General features: G+C 39.3%; 1 protein-coding gene across 3 annotated transcripts in view; it reads left to right on the top strand.

The window, feature by feature from the left end:
- Window positions 1-26,850, top strand: part of CNTNAP2 (contactin associated protein 2) — a 1,833,097-nt gene that overhangs the window by 539,943 nt on the left and 1,266,304 nt on the right. For 2 of the 3 annotated variants that reach the window (XM_064487267.1, XM_064487269.1), the window contains exon 3: window positions 18,586-18,696. In XM_064487267.1, coding sequence (XP_064343337.1) covers window positions 18,586-18,696 — 111 coding nt within the window. Of the gene's footprint in view, window positions 1-7,503; window positions 7,592-18,585; window positions 18,697-26,850 lie in introns of those variants that run through there. The other variant, XM_064487268.1, reaches the window with a different exon arrangement.

Here is a 26,850-nt window from a genome sequence, read left to right as displayed (position 1 = left end):
AACTTGACCGAGTTCTCTCCATGGGATAGGTCTGTTATTGTGCCACCAAGCCCCACAGTGTCTCTGCAGGTCTTTTCAGATTTCTTGAGCAGAAAGTGTAGCAGATATAGGCAGGGGTTAGGAAAGAGAGGCTATTTGTTCTGCCCCTGTAGTTTTGGGTAGAAAGAAATACTTTTTAGGTGATCTGTTTCTAAGAAGTGCAATTTTCAGGAAACCACACACCATATTCTCACAATTATTTTCCTTTTTCTCCCTCAAAATTTACTCTCATCATCTCAAAGGAAAGGATTATTCTCAACAACAACAGCAAGGAAAAAAAAATGCTGCAGCTCACGTTAAATTTGCTTTCATTTCAGGAGAAAAATGACTTCAAATTTCACAAAGATAGTCTTTCCTCCATTATATGTGGACCATATGCCCAATTTATAGAAGGGGTGAAGCCCAGAATACAATATTCTGTTGAATTTTGGGGTGGCATTCTCCTGCAGTGGGATTGAACTCAGCATTTCTAGGGTTTGTGCTAATTGGAGCTGTGATTGGAGTTTGTGTCTGTAAACGACACCCCCAAGCTCCCATCCTAAGAGAGAAGAATAAGCAGGAGTAATTAATCATCCAACAAACACGGATCTTGCATTGGTGTTGGGCTGGGGACTTTGCCAAGCATGAAACTTAAAGATGAATCAGACATAAGAGAGAATGTCTGCAATCTACATGAAATTATATCCCTGAACAAGGACAGACTGTGAGTGTACATGTGGATACAGGTGCTCCTTCAAATCCAGGAAAAATATTTTCCACCTGGCCAATTGTGCCACTGAAAAATAAATTGTTACTGGTGTCCATTGGCATTTGAAGATACTAGGAAACTCAAGTCAAAAAGGGAACATTGCTCTGCTATGAATACGTGATGTTCATACGTCTCTTTGCAGACTGCTGGTTCACCTGCAGGGGAACTTGTCAAGTGCGTTTTCATATTATGTTTCAAGTAACAGTAACCAATAAATGGAACTTAGGAAAAATGTGTAAACATGCATATTCTTTTGTCAAGTGATGAACTAGCAGCAAACCCATAACTCAAATCTTTCTAAGTTAGCTTGTGACCTAGAGTCAGAAAATGTATCAAGGAAATGTAACAGTGTGCACAGTGGCTCCATAAACTGATTTATTAAAGCATTCAGCACTATTTATAGGAGACTCTGTTATAGACATGCCTGTAGTCATTACAGAAGAAACTCTTGTCCTGTGGGGTCTCCAATAGCAGACAGGCTGCCTTGGTTCTGTAACACAGATTTATTTGCCTTATTATGATGGTGCATTTCTTAGAATATACTTAGTAAAGATAAAAAAAAGATTATGAATATAAATAGAAATTGGACAACTAACAGAAGGAATTCTCTAGACTTCACTGGTTGACATCATTTTTTTTTCAATCAAACATCAGTTTGAAATTCTAGAGTCTGAGTGGATTTTCTAGGAAAAAACAATAGGTGAAAGGAATATTGTGACCTACCCCATTGTTTACACAAAGGCATGCAATATTTGAATAAATGAGACATTTTCAACTACCTGGAAAAACAAATTGTGTATTTTTATATACCTAATCACGGCTCACGTTTTGAAATGAACTCATCATACAAAATCTGAAAAATTTCAAATCGTCAACTCCAGTTTTGTTTATTAAATTATATGAGTGAAAGAAACTAATATTTGTATATGACGTTAAAGTTTAAAGAGCGTTTTCTCTTATACCACTTCTTGGAACTCTGTGTAAACATAGCGGTGTCCTGGGCAGTATTATCTTCTAGGAAAAATTAGTTGTCCTACCCCTGTGAACCCATGACACTTTTTGTGACATTTATATCTCTACTAGAGTGCTTCATCCTGTGTGGTCGGTTTCTGTTCATGTTATATCCATTTCTGTACTCTAAAATCCCATCCAGTAAGAGATCCTTATTATCTGCATTACCCCCCACTTCCCAAACTTTATCTGTAAATATAGGCTGCCTGTTAATGTTTAACAAGACTTTATTAATTTTGATTTAACTACTATGTTACCAAAGCTAAAGGTGACGTTCTAAGATGTTAAGAGGTACATCTAGTAATCCATAATATTAAGAGGCAGACCAGGATACATTTCCAGGCGTCCTAAGTCTAAATCCACATCTATGTTTCTGGTCTCCATCTTCCCCTACCTTTAGCATATTTGAAATTATAGGGCTACAATGTAAGGACTATTATAATAGTCAATACAGAAATACTTTTAAATAGTACTAATCATTTGTATTTATGTATAATATTTGTTTACATGGCAATGCGTAATAATATTTATTAAAACAAAAGTTTAGTACTATTAAAAATATTAATTTTACAGGACTGCTCCCTAAATATAGATCGAGGATATTGACTTCTAATCATTTCTATTGTCCATTTTGGAACGTGATTGGATAAAGTAATCATGAAGCGAAATTCCTTTCAAGGCTGCGTAGTAAAAAGTTCCTTAATGTGAACATCTGAGTCAGGGATTGGGATCTTTGTGAATACTTATTTTCCACGAAAAAGAACAATTGGAATGATAAAACAAGGTGACGAGCCACACATGCTGGGAAGGTAGAAGTAAATGAGCATGAATTTCTTGAAAATCTGGATATGTTCAAACGAGCAAAGTTGGCAGCATATCCCGGACTTCATTGACCAAGGAGTGCAGGGTTATTATCTATTACGTATAATGCCTCATCTAGGTCACGGTGAGTGCTTCCAGCCTGGAGACAGAGGGAACGGGGCAAAAGAATTTTCTTTCAGCGCTTTGCTGTCAGTTCATGCCCACATTAAGAGATCTGTTGGGTAATTTCTGTGAAATACTTTCACTTTCTTTATATAAACTGGAACTGATTAAGCGAGCACCTTTTTGATAGTAAGGGACAGGGTAGCTTTGGAAAATTTTGTCCTCTCACGAGCATCTTAAGACATTAGAGAATCTGGGAATGTCCCAGAAAAGGGACCCCTGAGGATTTTCTGTCCGATACCCCTGCTTTGCTGATGGGGAAACTGAGATTCAGTATGGATATGTGACTTGCTCAAGAGAGTTGGAGACTGAATCGAAATGAGAACTTGGGCTGTCAAAATTCGGGTTCAGAGACCAGCTTCTGTAAAAACATAGGTGTGTTTGGAAAAGGGTGGGATTGTTTCCATCAGACTGCAGCCGTGTCTCCGTTGTGATGGTCATGAATATATATGTCTCATTTATTTTTCACCTCTGTGGCTCCGAGTCGTACCTCAAGATGTAAAACCAGCGACTTTCCCCATCTCTGGGTAGCTGTGGGAGCTTCAGCAATGCAGGATTCTGTGAATGGGGTTGTCTCTGTTTCCTATTTATTTCTGATTACATTGTTTTCTCAAGATGCATTTTCTTTTTCCATCTGGAATTCACTCTCTGGGAATCTCCCAATTTAAAGAAGCTTAAAAACCAAACAGTGCTTATTTTTTTTGTCACTTTCTCTGCACTTTTACTCTGTAATTTCTCTGTTTAGAAACCTTTCATTGTTCCAGTTCCCTTCTGAAGGAGCTGGAAATTATCTGCTTAGTTTTCAAGGCTCAACACCCAACTTACTTTCAAGCCCTTTGCCCTACCACTTCCCAAAATGCACGAGGCATATTCATCAGGCTCTTTTCTAGCCTCCAGTTAGTCTCATCTCTGGGCCTTTGCTTGCTTGTGGTTTTTCTTTCCTCCTCCCTGTAGAAAGTCTAAGATCTCCTTTGAACTGAAAAATTCCTAAGATTGTAGGACCTCTCTTCTCATGTCCACCAGGCTGTGGAAGAACCACAGAGATGGGAGAGCTGCTCCCAGGATTGGTTCTCAGCAGCCTGGCTGGGTTCTGGTCCTTGCTTACCAGTAGCTGGGGCTTTCTTTTTGGTCCTTCCTTTCTGACCTGAATTTTCTGGACTTGACTCCATCTTGTCCTTGCCTAAGACCAAAGTCATATGCCTCAGACACTGTCTGTTCATAGGAAAACCCTACTCCTGGTGGTAAGCCTAGTGAGATTGGACTCTCCGTTGCTATTCATGGCTGAGCATGTTGGCAAAATGATCCAACCAACGTTCTTTTCTGAATTCCATTCCGTCTAAAGTGGGTGCGCATCGCCATATGGGTATCTGAAAGGAATTACTTGTTTCTGTTTTCATTTGGTATGAGGTTTGCCTTTTCATAGAAGCTTTCTGTAAAAAACTGTTTTGTTTAGAATTCAAACATTATCAAGTATATACTACATATCTCAAAGCAAGCAACTTGCTTCGGAATAGAATACATTCCTGGAGATCAATATACATGCTTTTCCCTTTGGATTTACTCCCAGTTCCCAGGGCATCTCCTTAATGGTGGAGGACAAAACTTTTATTCAAGGGGTCTTATTCTGAGAAGGAGCAGCAGTGACATTAAAAGTATTTCTCCCTAAAATAGGAAAATTTGCATGTGCTTAAGCGGCATTAGAAAGGACAAGATAGAAAATGTTATAAGAGGAAGAAAGATGACAGAGGAAAAAAAATGACACATTCATCAGAAGCTGAGATGGACAGGCCTTAGTGTACAGCTGTTTACCATCATGTAAAAAGGTACCAAGTTAGCAAAACACCAATTAAGAAAGCTCTACATGCTGAGGAAATCTTATTCAAAAGCAAGATATCATGGGAAAAGAGATAAAGTTTTGCAATTTAATATATAGATAGAAAATGAAGTGCTGGATAGTTTTGTCTTAAAGAAGGCTGGTGAGAATCTGAACACAGTCTTCAGTTTTACAGGTGCTATATTCTTGGTTCTCTGTTTCCCAGTTAAGAAAACTATCATTTCAACAAGTGAATTATAGAACCTGTGAGTGGTAATTTTAGTTAAAAGCATAGCTTTTAATTAGAGTAAGATATAATCTTGGCATATGCTCTTAAATGAGTTAAACATCTTGTTTTAATAAATGATTAAAGCCAATGAGTCCAATACCGTATTTTATCATTTTTTGTTGATGAATGACTTCAGTTTTCTGTCACCCACATAAGAAATCTTCTCTAGTCCCTCACACATCCTGTAAAACCAAGTTTACGGTGTTTTACAATGTACATTTGACATTGTAAATGTAACAATGTCGTAATACTCTCATTGTTTCCAGAACATACTTCCAATGACTCCTTCACCCTACTGCCAAAGTTTTCTTTCTTTTAAAATACATCTACGATTGTATCATATCATCACTCCCCGAATAAGCAAACCATTTCAATGGTTTCTCAAGGCCTGCAGAGTAGAACCCCACATTTGTAGCGTAGATCTCACCAGCCCATGAAGTCTTAGATGAAGGATACCGAGATTCAAACATAACAAGAACCTATTAAGTAAATATTTGTTGAAAGAATAATTGAGAGCAAGCAAAGCAGGAATGAACGCATGAGGTTTTTCTACACAATTTGGCCCCAGCCTCCCTCTTCAGATCAACCCTTCTGTGAATTCAAGGATTGCTACTCTCTGTACCATCTGCTGTTCACTCATTCTGGGTACCGATCACCGTCCCATATGCTGGGTACGCAGAAGCAATGAAAACAACCCTGGGCTTCATCTACGAGGATGCGTGGCTCATGGTGGAGTCACGATGAAACAAGTGAATGCCCGGATGAGTGCCCGACTCCTATTCGTCAGTTGCTACAAAGGAAAGGAAATGGGTTCTCCAAGAAAAATGGAGGCAACGTAAATTTAGCTTAAGGTTTAGCGGAGTCTGGGAAGCTCTCTTCCCCTGGCATTCGATTTCAGATGTGATAAGTCACTCCCATACTTCTTGTTTTATTGTGATATTGATTCCATTGCCCAGAATGCTCTTCTCTTCTATCTTCTATGTAATGAGTTTTTTCTTATCCCCCCATGTTTTTGTTAAATATTAAAACTTCAGTCTGTCCTTACCCCTCACAAAAACCTGCACACAGATGTTTATAACAGCTTTTTCTTATTGCCAAAATATGTAAGCAATCAAGATGTCCTTCAGTAGGTAAAGGGATAAAGGAACTTTGCTACATCCAGACAACAAAGTATTATTTAGCACTAAAAAGAAATTTTTTAAAAGAGCTATCAAGCCATGAAAAGACATGGAGGAGACTTAAACACATATGGCCAAGTGAAGGGAGCCAATCCAAAAAAGCTGCATGCCATATGATTCCAACTATATGACATTCTGGAAAAGGCAAAACTATAGAGATAATAATAAAAAAAAAATCGGTGGTTGTCAGGGTGAGAGTGGGGGAGAAGAATAGATGTGGCAAAAGGGATTTTTAGGGCAGTGAAATTCCCCCATGATACCATCATGATGGATATATGTCATCATAATTTGTCCAAGCCTATTGGATGAGCGACAAGAGTGAATCCTAAGAGACACTGAGTTTTGGGTGATGACGATGTGTCAGTGCAGGTGCATCACCGGTAAGGATGTCGCATTCTGGCGAGTGATGCTGATAGTGGAGGAGGTGACGCATGTGGTGGGACGTGGAATGTATGAGAAATCTCTGCACCATCCTCTCAATTTTGTTGTAAAACTAAAACTGCTCTAAAATTTTGTCTTATAAGTAAAAAAGAAAAACATTAAACTTTCACTTCCTTTTTAATAAATACGGTAAAATATCACATTTCTGATCTCAAAGACTTCCCATCTTTGAAGGTTACTAGAGCGCACCTCCTTACAGTCCCCTCCAGGGTCCTCACGACTCCCCACGGTCTCTGGCCTCCTTCCTTCTGGTTTCCCCCAGGCTTCCCCTGATCCCTCCCCACTGCCCATCCTGCTCCTGGGTTTCTCACCTGGATTTCTCATCCCAAAACCACCATTCCTCAGATACCAGGAATTCCTGGGGCTTCTTCCCTCTTTTGCATGAACTCTCTGCCAAAAATGTTCTGATTAATGAGGGCTTCTCAGACCCCTAATTCATTCCCCCACCAAACCCCCAACTGGTACCCTTCTGTCCCTTCCCTGCTCTATTTTCCCCCATAATTATCATCGCCATCTGACATACTGTCTATTTTTAAAATTCATTATTTCTTGTAATGTATAACTCTGTGGTGTTCACTTTTGTGTTCCCACTGTGGGTGCTTAATACAACTCTTTTTTGTATTCTGAATTTTTTAAATTGAAGTACAATCGGTTTATAATTGTTGAATGAACAAATGAATGCGTATCACCTTTGCACTCATCACTGAGCAGTTACCCTTCATACTAGTTATTTTTCATATCTTACTATAAAATCGATGCATGTTAATTGAAGAATATTTCAAAAAAGTAGGAAACAGGAAAATAAAGGTCTCGGTTATCATAACAAATGACGTTATGGTTAACATTTTGGTTTACGTAGTTTTGTTTTGTATTTTTGGTCTACAGGTATATACTTGATATAATGGGGACAATATTACAAATAGTGTTTCATAGCCTACTTTTCTTTAACTTAACATATCATAAATACTTGTCAACTAATTAAACATTCTTCTGCAGCTTCACTTGATTGACTCTCCAGCGCTCCACTGTTCACTTTGTGCCAGTCAAGTGCATGATTGAATCTGATGTGACTGGAGCCAGGAACACTGGTGGGTGTATATCTGTCACTCTTGAGTTAATTATTTAAAAGTAAAAGTGGGTTAAGTGGTCTAGGAAATAGACTTGGTTGTCAGTGATTACATGGCATCTTTTTGGTGAATGCTGTCTTTGAATTAACCAGTTACAGGAACCAGACAGTCAAAAACTGAGGCATTTACCAGTTGACCAACAAACTGCCGTCCAAAAGAGCCTCATTCATAGGAAGATTGCTGATGACCCCTGGAAGAGTCCTCCAGTTCATTTAATCACATTGCGGTTGAACTTGACTCTCTTCAAATCATTGCTTTATTTAAAGTGCTAGGGAGCTCTGCCTCCTTATGAGACTGAAGAATTTGAGTTAAAATAAAAAAGCAAATAGTCGATTCTATCTTTGATTACCATTTCCTTTTTTGCATGGAGTAATATGAATTAAATTTTCAAAGCCTCTTCTAGGTGACACAAAGGGTAAAATTTGATTTGAATTATTTCATGTGATAGGATTGATTTCTCTGAAATTAGAAGATCGACTTAGAGGAGACAAAAACTTAACTTTTTCTTTAAAGCCTCACACATCTGTTTTTCCTAAAGCCTCACAAATCTATTTTTTTTCTAGTGTATAACAGTTCAGTAGATAATTTGAAACTGATTAATCTGTTATACCATCTGTCAGAAATGTGCTGCAGCTGTTAAATGTCCAGCAAAATTTGAACTACAAGTCTTGAGTAATTCGCCCTTGTACGTGCAGACCAGACAATTTCCTATTTGATTTACAACCATGATTCTTGCAAGCGCGAATGATTTTCCAGCTATACTACCTTACATTTTTTTTTTCTGAACATAGCTATTGGACTTATAAAAAAACAAATGGAAGAAATTTGATGTGATTTTTTTTTAAGATAATGGCATTGAATCTATCTGTTATCAGATGCTACTATACTGATTATGTTCAATATTTTTTCAAAGTATGTGAAGATCCCTACTATGTGTTCTATACTCCCCGTATTGAGGATGTAAAGAAGTCCTCTTTCTTCCAGAAGATATCACCATAGAGCAGGCAGATCAACATACAAACAAATACTTATCACAATAGATATTCAGTGATACGGAATAAAAGTGTCAAATATAAAACACTAAATTTTTATATTCTTTTGAAAACAAACCAAAAAAAAAAAAAAAAAGAAAAAAGAGAGAGATCTAAAAGAGCTAAAACAGGAAAGTCAGTAGCTTCAACTCAAATTCTTTTGCTGGAGCCAAGATATTTTAAAAGTTCTAAAGGCACGTACTGATGATGTAGAAAAGCCATGTATATGACCCAAGGGTTCCAACCTACAGGTCATTTTAAGTAGATAAAGATCCGAAAGATGATCTTTCTTATGTGGGATACAGTGAGGAAGACCTACACCTCACATCGTAGAATAAAGCCAACTCTCTCTGCACAAGCAGTTTCTCAAATGGAAAAATGAAAAAATGTCCATTGGACAGTGAAAGTGAATGCCTCTCTAAACTAGGCACTATGTTTCTGCCTTGCTCGCATTTAGATGGATTTATTATTTATCACTGTCAGTATGTCATGGATTCAACAACCTTTTGTGACATCATGCTGGGTGCCAGGTTCTTAGGCTCTAGGAACACAGGCTCGACAGGACAAGCAGGGGCCCCGTTTTCATCGTCCCTGTGGTCCACTTAGCAAAAGATGTCATAAGCACATTAAAAAAAAAAATAAACAATCAGGGTGAGGTTAGATTGGAATTGGTGCTATGAACAAAATAAAACAGTGCCATCGAAGAGCAAGTCATATCTGGAAGGTGGAAGTTGGGGTGGTGAATTTAGATGTGCTGGCCAGGGAGAGACGGGGTGGTGTTTGAGTTGGGGGCAGGCTGGAAAGGGGCCAGCCCTCTGTGGACCCGGTGGAGGGAGTTCTAGCCAGGAGGCAGGGGCGGGGAAGGCCCCTGAGCAGTAGTGTGGTGGTTGTGTCTGAAGAAGAGGAAAGAGGGTGAAACTAGAACTGAGCGGCCCAGAGAAGAGGGAAATAAAAGAACACTGGCGAGTCCTCAGGGCCAGGCCTTCGCAGGCTCTGGTGGCGTTCAGATTCCATCCTCAACTCAAGGGGAAACCATCAACATGGGATAATCTGATCGCCATTTTTAAAAGATCCATCTGGCAACTGTGAAGAAAAATGGATTTGAAAGGGACAAAGTTTGAAGCAGGAAATAAGTGCCCAATCAATATTTCTTCCATGCATAAATGGAATAAACTTGATGTACTTTGCTGAACGTTCTGCTGTTGGATGTAGGCGTGTCAGTTGAGTGGCCGATTATGTATGGTGTTTTCTGGGAATACCTATTTAGAACTTCAGGCATCTCTTCCTTTTAGTTGAAAGATATGGGTCTGTCTTGGACAGAAGATATTGAAATTGCTGCAGTGTCATGAAACAGGGAATCCCTTCAAGTAAATTCCTGGGATCAAAGTGGGTGGTGGTAAGAAAGATCTGCCCACTTCAATATTATGAGGAGATCTGCACACCCAGGAAGAAATCCAATGTGACATATGCAGATTTTATCCAAAGTGAGTCTAGAGATGAGGTGACCTTGACATGTAGACCTCAGAAACGTAGGTCCTGTAATCAGGCACAACCTAGTTTTTGTCCTGGCTCTATTCGTCTTTAGCTGTGAGATGTAAGGCCTCCTCGCCTGTAAAATGGGAATGGTACCTATGTCAGAGGCTTACTACAATAACTCGCAGAGGTAATTCTCTCAAACTGCTGACTAGTGTCTGTCACAGGAGTACTGAATAAATGATTGCTGTTAGTATTCATTTATTTACTGATTTTGGCTTAGTGGCCTCTACTGTTGATGCTACTGAGACGGGAGATGGGGCAGCTGCTTATTTAGCTCAAAGCTTCTGTAATGCAGATGGTAGCACATTGGACTGTGTCCCATTGGATGGGAAATGAACAAAAAAGAAAAAGATCGCTTCTTCCATCGAGTAGTAAACAGGAAAGATTCAGTGAGAAGAAAAAGGGAACAGATAGGTTTCCTTTTCTCACTTACTGATTTTCATCACGTATCAGGTAAAATATATCCATTCAGTTGATTTAATTCTAAATTCATTATCTTTAACTTTTCCCTAAATTAGCATTTGATGGCAAACTAATTGTACTTCTCCTCATGGCCACTGTCCCCAGAGGTCCTTTCGTGGGTTAGGCAGAGAGAACCAAATCCATTCTTCCATATCTTGCGTGGGAGGACAATTAATCCTCAATTTAATTAGATAATCTGTTTTACTAGCGAGCTAACACACTTGCGTTTTTTGTGCAAAGGAATTTAACTCTGCTGTGCAGATCCGAATATAAATAATGAAAGATCCCTATATAAAATGAAATACCTAAAAACAATATTTATTTTTATCTTAAAAGTAAAGGCAATATTTATATGGGGATTCTATGATAGGACAGAGTACCCTAAAGAGGAGGTTGTAAATTCTCCTGTTTATTTAAAAACATGTGTGATATTAAATGCAGTGTGTGTGGTGGTGGTGGGGGGATCTCTGAAGAGTAGTAACAGTGATTACTCCTGTGGATTATGAGAAGCCTTTCTTCCCCTGTATGGTATAGAATTTTATAGGATCAGGGGGAAAAAATGAACCTTATTGCTGGTGACAGAGAGTAGGCCACGGAAGTTGGAGCATGAGGTACACAAAGCAACGTATGAATCATAAAAATGGGAGGAAAGCGTGATGGAACTGAAGACATATGAAACAGAAGATGAGTTGGAGTCATTGGGGTTTCTGCCCTAAGGAGGAGCAAACATTTTTCTAGAATGTTCCTGGAACACTGATTTTTTTTTTAAAAACTATTTATTTTCTATTGCTGTGAGATAAAAATCATAGAAAAGCTGATCCATAACTGGAAAAAGACTTTTGAGGTAATGGAAAAACTGAGGAGACTCTGGATAAGATAGAAGTAAGTCATCTAAATTCATGCTGCTGGGAATAAAATCTCAATTTTCTTTCTTTCTTTTTTTTTATTGTGAAGAGCATGCACTCTCTTCTACTGTGGTAATACTGGGGAAACCTTAGCCTCATACTGCTTCTGAAAGTCACAACTGTCCCAAGAAAATATTTATCAGATAGGTAAGGTTAAGTTAAAATAAATAAACTTCAATTATGTAAAAAAAAATTATGAAAAAGTACTGGAAGAGAATGTCATATTTCTATTTCCTGTACTTTCTTTCTATTCAAGAAGTAATCCAATACTTAAATACCAAAAAATATGAATTACAAAGTTTAAAGACATTTGACTTCCAGGTAAGATTACGCCCTTTCCATAAAGAGAAGTGATTGGCGTATGGGATTTCCACAGGTAACATCCAGAATGATCTCAGGTTGTTTCTGTTCTTTAATAGAATGCTCAAGTTAGTAGAGTCCTGAGGTGAAAAATACAGTGCTTATTCAGGTCATACATGTTGCAGAAAGAAGACAAAGTGCCATGTTTCTAAGTGCATCAGATCAAAACACTGCTGTAACCGGCTGCCCAAGTTTGTAGGGAGTGAAAATAGCCTAGCAGAGCTGGAAAGAAACAGATTGTGATGCTATTATTAGTGTTGTGTCTTTCAGTCTTTCTGTCTGGCTGTCTGTCTGCCTGCCTTCCTTTTCTTCCTTCCTTCCTTCCTTCATTCCTTCTTGACCTGAGTCAAGACTTCAGTCTCCTTTTCATTCAAATCCTGAAACTATCCATTAGGGCTAGACAAGAAATCACACTTTATTTGTCCAAGGGATGTCCCACCATCTTTGAAGCAATATAGCCAAAAGCATGATCTGTCTAGGAAGTCAGGCAAAATGGCACAGAGGGTAACGTGGTTACTGGTGGGTTGGACACAGTCGATCTCAGTTGGATGCTCAGGTGGTTGCAGGCTCGGCTGGTGACTACAATTACCTGGGTGAGCAGACAGGGCATGAGGAAATTCAGGAGCTGGAGGCGGGACGCAGCCCCGGAGCACTGGGATGGGACTCCAGAGCCTGAAGTGAACATCAGGGGAAGACAGGTCTCCTCTGGGAGGAACTGAGATGCTACCGGGGAGCCAGAGAAGGAAATTAGCACAACTGTTTAGTTTGTAACTCAAGACGGTTCTGGCCATCGAAAGCAAGGCAGGAGCCTGTTAAGTGGAAATAGAAGAGTTTAGGGGGTGGTCTGGCCACTTAAATTTGCCCTGGCAATGGAGAGGGATGGTCATAGACCTCAGCTGAGTGAATTTGCAGGTAGAATTAATGTAGCTCTAGCATCAAAAGTTGGGAATTGAATGAGGCTATTGCATGATGCATTCACCTGAGATCAGTGTACCTTCCACCGTGTTTTGTTTTTGTTTTTTTCCTAAATATGTATCGAAGCTGTTGCTAGAATTTGCATCCGGCTAGTGCTGCTTGGTTCTAGGGTCTTTCACTATTCTTAATTTTATTCTGGGTCTTAGGCTTGTATGATATAAAATGTGTGATACAAAACATATCTCTTCAGTGTTATCATTTTAACAGGTGTTGTGTTGTGAAAAACTTCCAGCATTGTTTTCAATCGGAGGTACATTTGAGTGATACGCTAATGTCAGTTACATGTGTTCTGAAGCCCTTTGATCTTGCCAACTCCGGTCCACACAGCTTGCCAATAGAGGCCCCTCTCAGCCCGGCTCTTGTAGGTGAAGGGCAAAGCCATCTTATCTCCATTTGCCAGTCTTTCCCTCTGTTCCAGCTTGAAGTAGCACAGAATTCGTACAGCTAGGCTGCCTTCCTGATTGACTGACATTGTGTGAAAATAAAACTCAGGGCCCATCTGCTCCTCTAGTTTCCATCCAAGATTCCCTGGAAGGGAAGTACATTGGAGACCAAATATTTGCCATAACTGCATGGCCATAGTTTAGTTTTGGAAGACATCCTTGTGTGGGAAAATACAATACTAAGTTATTTCAAATGTTAACATTTTCTCTCTCTCTCTCTCTCTCTCTCTCTCTCCTAGTACTACTAGTATAAACCTTCTAACTTTCTCCAGAGATTTGCCTGACGTCCTAATCTTTAATGTCTGCAAAATATTGAGACACATGTTCTAGCTGACTCTTTGGAATGTGTAATGTGTAATAACTATCATTACAGTTGGAGATAAAAATGGATAGTTCATCATAATAATCAGTGTGGCAATATGGGCGTGCGTGGAGTGCTGCTCCAAACGTCTCTGGGAGACTCCATACCCATGGTGGCCTCCATGATTTTGCCTACAACGTCTCCTCTTTCTACAGTGTTCGTAGCCCTCTTCCCATCCATCCGTATTCTCCCAATTCTTCAGGTCATATTCCTTGTTTATGTGTTACCCGATACCATAAGTGACCGTTAATTATTCTTCTTCATGGATACGTGGAGTACTTGTTATACTAAACCAGAGGCTGGAAAACTTTCTTTTATAAAAGGTCAGATAGTAAATGGTTGAGCTTCGGAGGCCGCATGGTCTCTTTTCTCGGCAGTCTGCCGCAGTGTGAACACAGCCACGGACGATACACGGATGAGGGAGAGAGGCGAGGCTCCAGCGCCTCCCTTTACTCACAGAGCGAGCGGTGAGCCAGATTCGGCCTGTGGGACATACTTGTGGACTCCTGTCCTGACAAGGCATGCGGGCTTGAAAGCTTGAGAGAAACTTAGTGAATTTCCTCACATGCTGCGTGAGTCATTTGTAGAAAGGGGGTTAATGGACATACTCAAGGTCACACACATAGGCTAGAGCCAGGAGGGACAAGGAACTCATCTAAACAGCAGCCCTGCCTTTACTTGAATTACTTGATTATAGTCTCTTCAGCTTGAATTACAAACTATTTGGTATGATTCTCTCATTTCATGTTTAATTATTTTATGTGGGTCCATATAGTATTGCCAGTCATGAAATGGGATATATATATATAATATTATATACTATCATATATACATACAGTGTTCTATATATGTACATTATTATACAATTATTGTATATATATACACAATACAAACATATAAATGTTATTATATATTATACTATATATAGCCATACTATATATGCATATATTGTTATGTATTTATATATATTATATGTATACATTATATATGTATATATGTCTATGTAGTTATATGTATATAATTGCCCAAAGTGGTTAGAACAGTACAAAGCATAGAGTTAGATCTCAGCAAACATTTGTGATTCAAGTCTTCCAGGAGAACATACATGTAGCATCTTTCTTACTTAATTGTATGTTACAGATGTTGTCAGTTTAGAAGACTGTGAGATTGCCAATGCTTACATTCTGATAGTAATGTTATAGTCACCTTGATTAAAATGTATAGTCTTTTATATGCTCGTATCTTTCCTGATCGAAATTTTATTCTAATTTTGTTGTTTTGATTTATATAAGTTTTTAAAAATTAGTGAGAATTTTTAGAATTTGGTGTGAAGATGATCAATTTGTTACAGAAGTCAATTAAAAATGTAATAAGGATAAATTGCCTTCAGGTTTTATAACTGCTGTATTTAAGTTCTAAATTTGAACTAGCTAATGGATCACTTAATTATTGGTCAACATCATTTTAATTACTTGCAATGAAACATGTAACAGTATATATGCCTTGAATGCTTCCTTTTGGAAAATGCATCACTCCTCATTATCAGGTAGAAGCGAGCCCTCTTGAGAAGGTTTAGACTGGACAAGGTTTCTCCCAGCAGGACCCCGTAGATTTCTACCAGAGCTTACCTCCTCTTTCCCTTCAGATTACTACTCAGATGTCACCTAATCAGAGGCTTTTCTTGACTAGGCAGCAAAAAATAGCAACTTTCTCAACCTCCGCTCGATCACCCAAACTCCCTGCCCCCTCTTTCATATTTAATGTCTCTCTGTAGTGTTTATCACCATCTCATACTATAAGTTAACCTTTTTGTTTTTACCTGTTGTTTTTGTTTTAGTTCAGTTTTAGTTTCCACTGAAACCTAAATTACACGAGGCTGAGAAACAACGTTGTCAGTTTCACCTACCGCCATGCCCCCTGTGCCCGGAAAAGCCTAGGTGCTTGGTGCATATTTGAATGAATAAAACAAAAATGGATAAACATTAGCACATTCTTAATCTAATGGAAACTTTAGACGTAACAGTTACTCCAGTTAAATGCAGAACTTACGTCAGAAGATGATACAAATTTAGACTGAGTCAGAAGCTAGGAAATCAGGGTTTTATATGTGTGCTCATTGGCAGCTAAATTGAATAGTACATTTTTAAACAATTAATGTGAAATCCTTCACTGTAGATTCTCACTTTGTGAACGGATACCTTTAAAATACATTTTATGTTCATCTTTTCATTCTTCTACATTTAAATTTCTGGGGAATATCTTCATGCACACATGCCATACTTCCCAGAGGCACTTGTGGCATAACTAAGAAAAATAAGAAATCTAACAATGTTTTACAAGGATGGATGTGCTCATTTTAGCTTCAGGTTTGGACACACTTGAGTGGTGAGATAATGAATAATAACTCATTTCCCCAGTATCACTGGGGACTTCACTCTACTTGAGTGACTTTTCAAGAAAACTAGTTCATTCCTTCTCTTGCTAGTTTCTTTTTCTGTTTATTAACTAGAAACCATTCTAGAATATACAGTGTAATTCTCCGTCCTAAGCACATGTAAACAGTCCTGAGCACATGGAAACATTTGTTGGGGGTTTAAGAGTGTCTCTCTAAAAATTGGATGTTGTGCGGTGTTATAATTCAGCATCGTACTTAAAGACTCCTTGAATTTGTTACATTGAATTACCGTTGCTTTTGTTATTGTTTTTCTTTCATTCATTCATTCATTCATTCATTCTTTCATTGTACAAACGTTAGAGTGCGTGCCAGGTGTCAGGTCTGTTCAGATCACTGGAAAGTAGGCACTAAGGAAACTATCAAAAATTTTATTTCCATAGCGCTTCCAATCTAGTGGGAGAGAAAAGGAACCAAACAATTGAATGAGTGAAAACATAATGTGTCAGGTGGCACTAAATGCTGTGAAGGAAAATAAAGCAGGAAGTGGGTATAGAGAGTGAGGGCAGCACCATACCCATGCTGCTCCAAGGACTTGGAGAGCCTGTGCAATGGAGCAGAGCCGGGGGAGGAGAGGGACAAGCCTTGTGGTGGCTGGAAGAGTCACTGCGGAGACCACAGCAGGAAAGGTCTGTTGTTGCAGTTAGAAGAAAAGGGTGGCTGGACGGTAAAGGACAAGGATGCTGGAAAGAGAGGTGACCAGTGCATTGGCCACTGTGGGCCATTGGAAAGCTTCAGACTTCATTCCGAAGTCTGATTGGGAGCAAGAATTGAAGTATATTTTACACACAGGAGCCACCTTCCCATCAGTATTTTTTTCTTCAGATACCATAGGTTTTTGTTTTGTTTTGTTTTTAATTGAAGTACAGTTGGTTTAAATGTTGTGTTAATTTCTGGTGTACAGCATAGTGATTCAGTTATACATATATATATTCTTTTTTATTATATACTATTAAAAAGTAATGAATATAGTTCCCTGTCAAAAACTAGAAATGGAATTACCATATGATCAAGAAATCCCATTCCTGGGCATATATCTGGAGGAAGCTCTAATTCAAAAAATACATGCACCCCAGTGTTCGCAGCACTATTTACAATAGCCAAGGTATGGATGCAACCCGTGTCCATTGACAGATGACTGGTTAAAGAAGCTGTGGTATATTTATACAATGGAATACTACTCAGCCATAAAAAAGAATAAAATAATGTCATCACCAGCAACATGGATGGACCTGGAGATTGTCATACCAAGTGAAGTAAGCCAACAAGAGAAAGAAAAATACCATATGAGATCGCTAATATGTAGAACCTTAAAAAAGTCCACCTGTATTTTTTTAAACCATCCCTTTGGCTGCTGTGTGCAGGAGGACGATTCAGCCTTTTACAACAGTGGTCGTTGATGGCTGCTTGGACCAGGTGTTGTGAGGTGGTCAGATTTGGGATGTTCCAATACAAGGAGATATGACCCTTGATATAGTCTCCCAGAAAGCAAGAGGAGACTGAGAAGAGATCTAAACGTTAACATGAAGACATCAGGAAAATGAGAAAGGTTCATCAAGGTGGAAGAGGAGAGTCAGCAGTAGTGAGGGAGGAGCGGGAAAAAGCTAAGGGCAGTGTAGAAGCCAAGTGATGAACAGCGTTAAGGAGTCACCCGGTTCCAGTGCAGCTGATGGTCAGGTATGAGGGGGGCTGGTGAATTTTTCAGACAGCAGTGCTTTTCTGTTGGTGCTTATCTTGTGCTCTCTTTTCCGCACACCTATTTCCTAATCTCTCCATTTGGACATTATTCCTCCTGGTCTTCCCTCCTCCGATCTCAGTGTTTCCAATCAATGTTTTTCACTCTATCCCTATAATGAACACATAACTGAAGATCTTTAGGAGGTGCTCAGTTCCAGAGCTTGTCCAATAAACAACCACAGCTTTATCCCTGCTTCTGAGATAGCAGACCTGCCTTGAAGCCCTTCAGAAGAAAGCACTTCATCGGAGTTGTAGCTCTTGAAAATCAGAAGGCTGTTTACCTATATATAAAATAGATAAACAACAAGTTCCTACTGTAGAGCACAGGGAACTCTATTCAATACCTTGTAATGGCCTATAATGAAAAAGAATATGAAAAGGAATATATATATGTATAACTGAATCACTGTGCTATACTCCAGAAATTAACACAGTATCGTAAGTTGACTAGACTTCAATAAAAAAGGAAGGCAGGCAGGCGGGCAGGCGAGCAGGAAGGGAAGGAGAAAGGCTGTTTAAACTATCCCTGTGTCAGAATGAGCATGGCTGAGTTACCTCAGTTCTGGTCGTTTTCTAGATGTTGTACCATAGATTTTAAAATGTTTACTATGTTCAATAATTATTTTAACCAAAACCCACCAATGACTACTTGAAGGTCTTTACTGAATCTCTCTCTCTGTCTCTTCTTTTCAGAAAAATGTGATGAGCCCCTGGTGTCTGGCCTCCCCCACGTCGCCTTCAGCAGCTCATCCTCCATGTCTGGGAGCTACTCTCCTGGCTACGCCAAGATCAACAAGCGAGGGGGTAAGGCAACTTTTATTTCATTTCTCGACACACGTGTTAAATGAGAACATGTTATATTTGCAGCTCCATTTCTAAAGCATATTTTATTGTATGGCAGCCATTAGCTGACAGCCCAAATCATTCGCCCCAATTCTGTTAACAGAGCCATGGATACTTACCATCAGCTTGTAGCTACGACTGGGGAGTGATAAAGGAAAATTTAGGCTAGATGTAAGAGATGCTAAATTAAAGAGGAAAATTTTTTGGAGTTGCATATGATAATGAATTCACAGTGACATAAATTGGTATATGGTGTGGAGTTGCATATAACTCCCACCCGCATTTTATCATCCCATCCAGTACTGTCTCCCTAACGGTTTGGGACTGTCACACAGCTGGCCACATCTCCACTCCTCATGCTGCTCCACCCCTACTGGTACATACAAGACACCCATGTGCAGGGCTAGCTTAACCCTGGTTGACAACCTCAGTACAGGTCAAGGTGGCAAGCATCAGAGAGGAGGGCTATTTCCTCTACAGAAAAAAATAAAAATAAAAATAAATCCACATATGGTTATTTCAATAAAAAAACAAAGCCTTTTGTTCCATTATGAAGTTTATATGCAAATACCCTTGGGAGAGGAGCCACATTGGCTGAAATTCATGCTAAGGTTATGAATGACTAATGACCAGCATTGATTGAGAATTGTTTTGTTTTTAGTGCAGCACAAAAATACGTATCTTAAAAATAAAGACAGGGGGGGAGAATTCCAAAGTGAGAAAAAAAATAAGGTATATGTAAGGGAAGCAAGAAATGCTAGAGATATATTTTCTGACCTGACTATTGGCAGGAATCAACTGACACATAGCCATCTGAGAGCAGGAAGGTCATCCACTAAGAGAGAAGCATACAGGATTGTAACTAGAATGTAACTTACGAACTATACAAATGCGGAAAAGAACAAATTCAGTTCAGCATGATGCTGATAAACATTGCTTCAAGTTTGATCACTTATGTAAATGATATTCTTCAAATACGTTTTGGAGCGATAGATTTATGAATACAGAGAAGAGTATAAATGCAAACATACATTCAGATGACAGATTGACACACACTTATAGGCTGGAGTCTGGTTTTTGGGTCCCCTCAGTACAGATCCATCTGCTACAACCTTGATGTCAGGGACCAAAACATGAAAACACTGGAACGAAACGTGATGTTTAAATGGAAAAATCCTCCTGTAATTCTATCATGTCTTTGGGAGTCCATTGCTTTAAGGGTTTTGGTTTTGGTTTTGGTTTTGGTTTGTTTGAGAGCAATATCTGCCGCCTGTGATCTGTGTTCTGGATTCATCTTCCCATTCTTAATTCATTGACGGTTTCCTGGTCTCCTGTCATTCTAAGTCAATAACAATTAAATGGATTACTCTCTCCAAAGGGTGGTCCGGATGTTAAGCCTCTGAGAGTTTGGTGTAAGGGATCCAGTGTCTTATATTTATATAGTGCTTTGCAGGACTATAAAACACGTTTCTGTGTGTTCTGGATGTGCCTTGTTCTACACATCAACCTTGTTAGATAGAGTAAGTTAGAGATGCCAGACATTTCTTCTGCCAAACTTTCAACCTTCTACTCTGCATGGCTTTTGGGGAAGTCATCCTCCCTCTCCTGCCCGAAGGGGAAAATCATTCTGCCTCAGGGTCCTTTTCTCCCTCCACTGGCCACGGGGGGTTAGAGAGAACCCAGGATCTCAGCTGAGTCCGTCGGAATCTCTTATTTATGTGACGTTGGCTTGGGAACTGAGAAGACTCCTGGGGGAACCATGGAAGGCCATGTGTAAACAAGACAGAGAGGAGTGAAGCAGGTGCCGGAGGAGAAGTCAAGGCCTGAGGCCACGTGGGTCCGCGGGGGGATGGACAGCGTCACTGGTCTCCTTCCTGTTCTGCTTCCGGTGCGCCCTCCCCTCCGGCTGTACTTCTGCTTAAGCCCGAGAAACTTGCCTTTCTACTGCTAGCAATCACCTCCTCCTGCCTGAGCTGATTTTAGGAAATTTGTCTTCCTAGTTACCAATGAACTCCTGATTGAAAAACAGTTATTGCTGCCCCCATTTTACAGACCAAAAGAATAAGGATAGAAACCCAAGAAGACACTCACTGAGCGTCTACACTGAAGGTTCTCAAGTGGTGTAGCTGGTGTAGCTGGGGGCCCGCGATTCGGGGACACAGCTCCATGTCTCCTGCTCAAACCCAGCTCTCTTCAGGCTGTTGAAGCTGAATGACGCAGCATCAGCACTGCATTTGGATTCACCCCAAACTAGAACCAACAAAGAGATGGAAAGTTTGAGTCAAGGTTCTTCCCTTCATCCTCTTGCCCCTTGCATTTGCTTAGCAGATACTTCACTGCTTGCTGTTTCCCTGACTTTTTTCTTTTTAGGTCTGTTTCCTGGGTAATTCTTCCCATTTGAGGAACCTGTCATCTCCTCTCTTAAAACCAAGGGCAGAGAGTCGTGGTCTGGCGGTGTTTCGTATTTATGTATCCTTTACTTCCTCCAGCAGGGAGAACAGATTGCAGCTGTAGGCCATATAACTGAAGATCACTTCTGGGAGGAATGTGTGTAACAGACATCTGGAAAGTCTGCTGGAACAGATCTCTTAACGTCCACACGTGTATCTTAAAAGGAACTGCAGTCCTTCCCTTCCTTTAGGATACACCATGGAAGTTAATGATGGCCAGCACGCCTGGAGGGCTCGGCTGGGTCGCGTCATTGCTTTGATCATTTTCTGCTTCCTGTTGGCCGAGGGGGAGCTTCCCTGGTGGCTCAGCGAGTACTCAGACCGCGCTCTGCTCTCCAGAGGTCTGGTCCTGCTACTCCTGGAAAGCACTAATGTCTCTCCTCTGTTGCACTGTTGATTTTCAGATTCCTGAGTTACACCTCCTTTTCCTCTTTCTATGTTTTCTCCCCTTCCTGTGTTAAATATGGAAAAAAATCAGCCACAACTAATGTAACCCAGAGCAGCAGCTGATCCACTATGAACTGGGAGAGTAATCACAATGTTTCCATGAGGACTTCATCTTTCTTGGTGCCATGAATGGCTCCTGCTGGTTCTCTTCTGTTCTCCCCAGTGCCTGATCCATCCCTCTGTTCAACAGTGCCCACTCCTGGCAGCCAGTCTCTGCCAGATCAGGTGGTGTCCTTACCCTTTGTCAGAAAGCTCCTCCCTTAGAGTGTTACATCAAGGCTTCAATGATGAAACAGACTAACCTTCCCAGTTGGTGAGCTTCTGTCCCTTTGGGCAGCTTCCATCCCCCTATTTCCCTTCTTTTCCTTCTCCAGCCTCTACCACTTAAATCAGTATTTCTCTTAATCTGCTCCCTTTCCTGCTCACTGATGACTCATTGTCACTTTAGTATGAATTCATTGGTCGAAGTGTTACTAGGACTATTTGCCTTTTAAGAACACATCCTTGGAGCAGAAAAATCCAGAGAACTGGTTTTCTAAGGTAGCATTTCAGGGTCTTTGACGTTCCTGTTGCGACTGGCTGTACTTCTCCATCCTTGAACTGCTCTCCTGAAAACCCCTGCTGATCTTGCTGACTCTTAACGTAGGGCTGAGGAGTGGAAAGAGAATGACTGCATTCACGCATAACTAGGTTTCAATATGGAATCAGCCAAGGGTGAGCATGGTATTAGTCAATTATTTTAACATGCTGTGTCTCAGTTCTCTGATTTCTATGGTTATAGTTACCTAATTTATCATCGAAACCAGGAACTTCTGACTGTGACTGCGCCGTTAATGACTGCGCCGTTAATGACTGCATTGATAACTATTTGTAACATACCAGGGTCATCATGGACGTATGGTATCCCTCTTTACATTCTGAAATGGAATCGATTATGTAATTTTGCAAAGCTATTGTCAAGATTAAATGAAAAAATCTACACAAACTGTTACATTTAAATATTAGTCTCTTTCTCATCAGTTACCCTCAACTTCTAAAACACTGTAGATATTAGCATTTTAGAATAAGGATTGAATAAAATATTCTTGCCATTACAAAAGCAACGCCTCCCCAGAAAGTGACTGCTAGAATTTGTGTATTTGCCAATGTGAGTGTGTTTCCTCTGCCATCACCTAAGATAGAAATGACAGCATGATAATTGAAAGATCAAAAATATAAGTATTTTTAAAAATTTAAATATTTTTTGCATACATTTTGGACTGATGTTTACTTAAATGTTCTCCTAGTCTTTTCACCTCAAACTTCTTTCAATTCAAATGAATTTATGTCAGTGATTTTCAGGTGTTATTTTGTTCTTCTTCTCTTTATATCATTTGAATGAGATCTTATCGAATCCAATCTAACATATATTTATTAATTTATGATACTCAGAAAAGCCAAACAGAATTGTCCTGGACATTAGGGAGAATAAAAAAATCACCCCCCCCCCATTCCTATAAATTCCAACAATTTTTTAAAACATATATTTTAAATGATTTCTTCTAAAGCTATCCATAAGCCTTCACATTCACCATTTTAATTGAATGAAAGCTACCATCTAATGAACCTTTTATTTTAATTCTCAAATATAAATCACAATTTTGGCTTCACTGGGAGCTTTAAAAAATTAAATGTGCAATGCAGGATAATTTGTGTCATTGATACTTAGAAAAAATGATAGAACGCTGGAAGCATACTCACCAGGGAGTGACTCATAAATTTGTTTAGACATGCTTTTTAAATTTATGAAGAATATTACTGTGTTTCTGCTGTGGCATCAGATTTTATAATGTTGGAATTTTAATACCTTCTTTTGTGCTCCCCATAGAAAACCACGCTGGGTTTTGTGGCATTTCCCAAGGCGTGTGGTGTGAAAACATGCTATGAACACACGTACACACACATTTCTACAATCAAATCAAGCAGGCAAATACGTGATGGTCCTCTCTGGGGGAACATCTTTAGAGCCAGCAGAGCACACTTTCACTTTGAGAGAAGCTTTTATCAAATTTAACCAAACATTCTGCACATCAGTGCTTTTAAACGAGGTTTGTTTAATATACTTAGAAGTACAGTTGTGTCCCGTGGGCTCGCTTCTGTGTTTCTAAAAATGCTGCTTTTAAAAGCTCTTCAATGATAGTCTGATGGATGTTGATTTTGGGTTTAGCAGATAGGTTTAATTGGAGAAAGGGAGTTTTTAGAGGTGGAGCATTTGAAGTGAAGCCATTTTAATCAATTGTTTTAAGGAAATGGCTATTTTGCTATGTTCATAATGGTTTGTCACTAAGAAAATCATGAGTTGGATGAGAATCAGTGCTGTTCCATTAGCCACTGCTACCATCTTTGACGTGGCTCTGGGATATCAATTTTCTAGCCCTCTTCTTACATCACAATGCTAATAGTGGATTGTCTAAGATAAAGCTTGTGAATAATCACTTGACATAATACGCTTCGTGAGTTTGCTTTAAACACCGTATTGAAAACCGGGCTCTTTGCTACTGGCCTTGCACAGTTTAGCACATATTGCGTGCGGCATCGTGCCGTCTGAGCCAGCGAAGAGATCTATTTAAGTAAGGATGCATTTTGAGAGGATGTGCAGATTAAATGTATCTTTGTGGATGTGTTAATACAGAGTTGGAGGAACAAGGTTCCCTTTTGCCCTTGGAGAGAATTTGAGGCTCTTCCTCCATTTAGTTTCTCCGATTACATCACTTCTGTAATGAGAAACTTGGACAAGATGATGTCTAGGACCCCATCATCTCTGAACACCCTCCCCTTGTCGCCAAGATTGATCATAATTCCCTGGTCTTGAACTTGAGGGGCCACTACAGATTCCCGTGGTCTGGGCTAGCTCTTCCTCTGTGCCCAGAGCTATTTCCCGCTAAATAACTTTGCAAGTAGCCAGGATATCTGGGGGAAAACATTTATGAAAGAAAGTTTTTACAAATTGAAGTTTTCTTTCTAAACCATTCCAGAATACATGCCAATGGTATGACAGAGATTAAATGTTTAATTATCCTTTTGATATTTGCTAATTTTATTCAAAGAGAGGCTCTAATGTTTTCCACACATCTGCCAAGAAGGTAGAGAATTTATGTGAATGATTTGCAATATTAGAGGTTTCATCTCAAATTAGAATTGTTAGCACAATCTCAAAGCACTTCGACACAGTACTATGTTCAGCTCTCGAGGAATATTTTTCTGACTGAACGAACAAATACATTGAATCACATTTATTGCATAGATTACTTTATCCATTTTAAACTTCAGAAGCTTACTACTTTTCTGTTGAGATGACTTGTTAAATCAAGAGTGAGTATTGTCTAACATTTTTCAGTTTCCTAAAAATTATTCCACAAATTCTTTAGTCACTATTGTAGCAATTTGGGGTCCAGATGATAATAGAGAGTAAGTGACCAGAGCAAGCATTGTTATCATCATTTCTAAACATAAAAATTTAAATGTAAGTTTTTGAGAATGTGCACGCGGAAAGGGTGGGAAATGGCCCCACTGGTGTCTCCCAGTGCTTTCAAAATTGTGGAACAGGTACCATCAGGATAATGATGCTGAATTGGTGAAACATGTCCCTCTTATCTCAGGAAAATTCTTTCATAGGTGAGGCTTTCAATTGGGGCTGTTGCATCCAATTGGGAAGAGGTGCCTCTGGGTAACAGAACTCGTTCCATCGGTCCTTATACCTTGTGTCTGGCCCATGAGGGATGCACTCTGTGTCCTGGTCGCAGCCATGTAGCCTCTGGGAAGAAACAAAGGCCAGAAATAAGCAGGGCGTGTCCACAAGTTGTTGTCTGGGAAACCCACATCAGGTGGTCATATGAAGGTCACTGCTCAGTGAGGGGCACTGTGCAGAATCCATTCCACAACCACATGCGGAAAGTACACTTGAAACCCTGCAGTTACGTTCCTTCTACCCCAGGTGAGTGACTCCTCATCATTTTTCAATATCTGCTCTTCTGTAATTAGAGAAGATTCCATGATTTTTGCTTTTTGCTATTTGCCTCTTTTCTCCTTATTTCATTTAATGAGAGGAAGAAAAAAAAAAAAAAGAAACAGGCCAAATTATTTCCAAGACAATTGGGAGGATTTAATCTAGGAATGGCTCTATTAGCACACTGGTTAGGTCACACTTATTAGAATAAATAGACCTTTGCCTTAATACCTTTAGCAAATTAATGACTTTTTCCCACCCATTTTTCTTTGGGAAGAATGAAAAAAATAGAATTGCTCTCATTGTTACTCATGCCTTCCCAAACTAATTCTGGAAAGATTGCCACTAATAACAATTCAAAACCGTCCAGCCTTTGTTAGCTTACTGCCCTTTGTACACTCGGCAGAGGAGCAATCTGTGCTGTTTACGCATCCCTGTGCTTTAAAACCGAGATATATGTTTGACGTGAATACTACTGACAATAAACTACGACATTTAAGACAGTCTACTTTTATTGTTCTTGCTCTTTAGCATTAAAATGTAAACACAAATTGTAGGAAGCTTTATTCCTCTGTTTTTCACCCAAAGGTCACTTTTATTTGACTTTTTCTTAGCTATTTTTATTTCCTAAGCAATGCAAGGAATTGAAGGTTTTATGTTTTTATTTTGCTTTGTTTTCTTCCTCAGCAGCTTCTAGAATTTACTTCCTTTGTATCTGTTTCCACTTTAAAATCAGTGGGCAATGCATTTATTTCACTTAGAGGATCCTTGTCTGAATTTTTAAAAAATTATTATTTTTTATTGAGATAACAGTCAGTTTACAATGTTGTATCAATTTCTGGTGTACAGCATAATGTTTCAGTCATATACATACATACATATGTTCCTTTTCAGATTATTTTTCTTTATAGGTTACTACAAGATGCTGAATATAGTTCTCTGTGCTGTACCATAGAAACTTGTTGTTTAACTATTTTATATATAGTAGTTAGTATCTGCAAATCTTGAACTCCCAATTTATCCCTTCCCAACCCCTTAACCCCTTGATAACCATAAATTTGTTTTCTATGTCCTTGAGTCTGTTTCTGTTTTGTAAATAAGTTCATTTGCATCTTTTTTTTTTTTTTTTAGATTCCACATCTAAGTGATATCATAGGGTATTTTTCTTTCTCCTTCTGACTTACTTCACTTAGAATGACAATCTCCAGGTCTGTCCATGTTGCTGCAAATGGC

This window comes from Camelus dromedarius, chromosome 7 (genome assembly GCF_036321535.1).
Source record: "Camelus dromedarius isolate mCamDro1 chromosome 7, mCamDro1.pat, whole genome shotgun sequence".
Lineage (NCBI taxonomy): Eukaryota > Metazoa > Chordata > Mammalia > Artiodactyla > Camelidae > Camelus > Camelus dromedarius.
The sequence above is the reverse complement of the archived record's forward strand: the minus strand, read 5'-3'. Positions and strand labels throughout refer to the sequence as shown.